The sequence below is a fragment of the Lynx canadensis genome, chromosome D1 (assembly GCF_007474595.2).
Source record: "Lynx canadensis isolate LIC74 chromosome D1, mLynCan4.pri.v2, whole genome shotgun sequence".
Taxonomy (NCBI): Eukaryota; Metazoa; Chordata; class Mammalia; order Carnivora; family Felidae; genus Lynx; species Lynx canadensis.
The window spans coordinates 64,027,014-64,028,313 of NC_044312.2; the positions used below are offsets into that span (position 1 = coordinate 64,027,014).

The 1,300-nt window shown below is 44.3% G+C and overlaps 1 protein-coding gene across 1 annotated transcript; it reads right to left on the bottom strand.

Moving 5' to 3' along the window:
- Window positions 1-114: 114 nt before the first annotated feature.
- LOC115525875 (olfactory receptor 2D2) lies at window positions 115-1,062 on the bottom strand. Its single transcript, XM_030333282.1, has one exon. The coding sequence runs from the start codon at window positions 1,060-1,062 to the stop codon at window positions 115-117; it is 948 nt and encodes a 315-aa protein (XP_030189142.1).
- Between the last annotated feature and the right edge of the window lie 238 nt (window positions 1,063-1,300).

The window sequence follows — 1,300 nt, forward strand, 5'->3', positions numbered from 1 at the left end:
ATGAAGGATGGAGGGTGGGTCCACAACAAGCCCCCAGGATCTTACAATATTCCAGTTTTGCTAAGGGAACTACTCAGCAAGTCTTATAAGTAGGGAGCCAAGAGGGTCTCACTGTCAGTGGAAGATTTCAAGCCTGCATGAGAAATTCCTTGTGGCTACTTTTCTCAGAGCTCCCTTCACGTCCTTGTTTCTCAAGCTATAGATGAGGGGATTAAGCATAGGTGTCACCACTCCATAAAACACAGACACCAGTTTTTCCTGTTCTTTGGAAGACTTTGGAGTCATGTAAGTGACAATTGCTGACCCATAAAAAAGGATGACCACCATGAGGTGGGAGCCACAGGTAGAGAATGCCTTGAGCCTCCCCACAGCTGACTTCATCCTGACCACAGTCACTATGATGTGACTATAGGATACCAGAATTAGGGAAACAGGTATGAGGAGAATCACAACACCCATGAGGAAAATGACCATCTCTGAAGTATGAGTGTCTGTGGATGCCAGGATCAACAGTGCAGGGGCCTCACAAAAGAAATGAGCAATACTATTGCTGCCTTGGTAGGGTAAACTTAGTGTAAAAGTGGTATCTACCACAGACACCAGAATGCCGCTGGTCCATGATCCTGCAGCCAGCTGGACACACACCCTCCAAGTCATGATGCTAGGGTAATGCAAAGGGTTGCAGATGGCCACGTACCGATCATAGGACATCACTGCCAGAAAGGCACACTGGGTGCACCCAAAAATGAGGAAGAATAGAAGCTGAGTTGCACAACGTGTGAATGAAATGACCTTCTTCTGGGATAGCAGGTGGGCTAGGGCCTGGGGAACGATGTTGGTAGAAAAACAGAAGTCAGCCAGAGATAAGTTGCAGAGGAAAAAATACATGGGTGTGTGAAGCCGGGAGTCAACCTGAACAAGGTACGTGAGAAGTAGATTTGCAAGCACAGTGATGAGGTAGACACCTAGGAATAAAATGAATAGCAACTTCTGGGTGTGTGGGTCATCAGAAAGTCCCAGAAGGAGGAATTCTGTTACCTGTGTCTGATTTGTTTCTCTCATAGTTTGTCTCTTTTTTCAGTAAGAAGTCTCTTTTTTCAGCATGTAGTTTTATAACTATTATAAAACTATATAATTCAGATTTGGAGGGCTACAGAATTGCCCTCAATCACTACCAGCCATTCCAAGCATCCCCTTTATATAGATAATCATGCTGTTTTAGTTGGAACATTTTCAGTGTCGCAAAACTTAATGCTTCTAAGATGGTGCATTCATTTTTAGTGTCATCTGCAAATGTAGA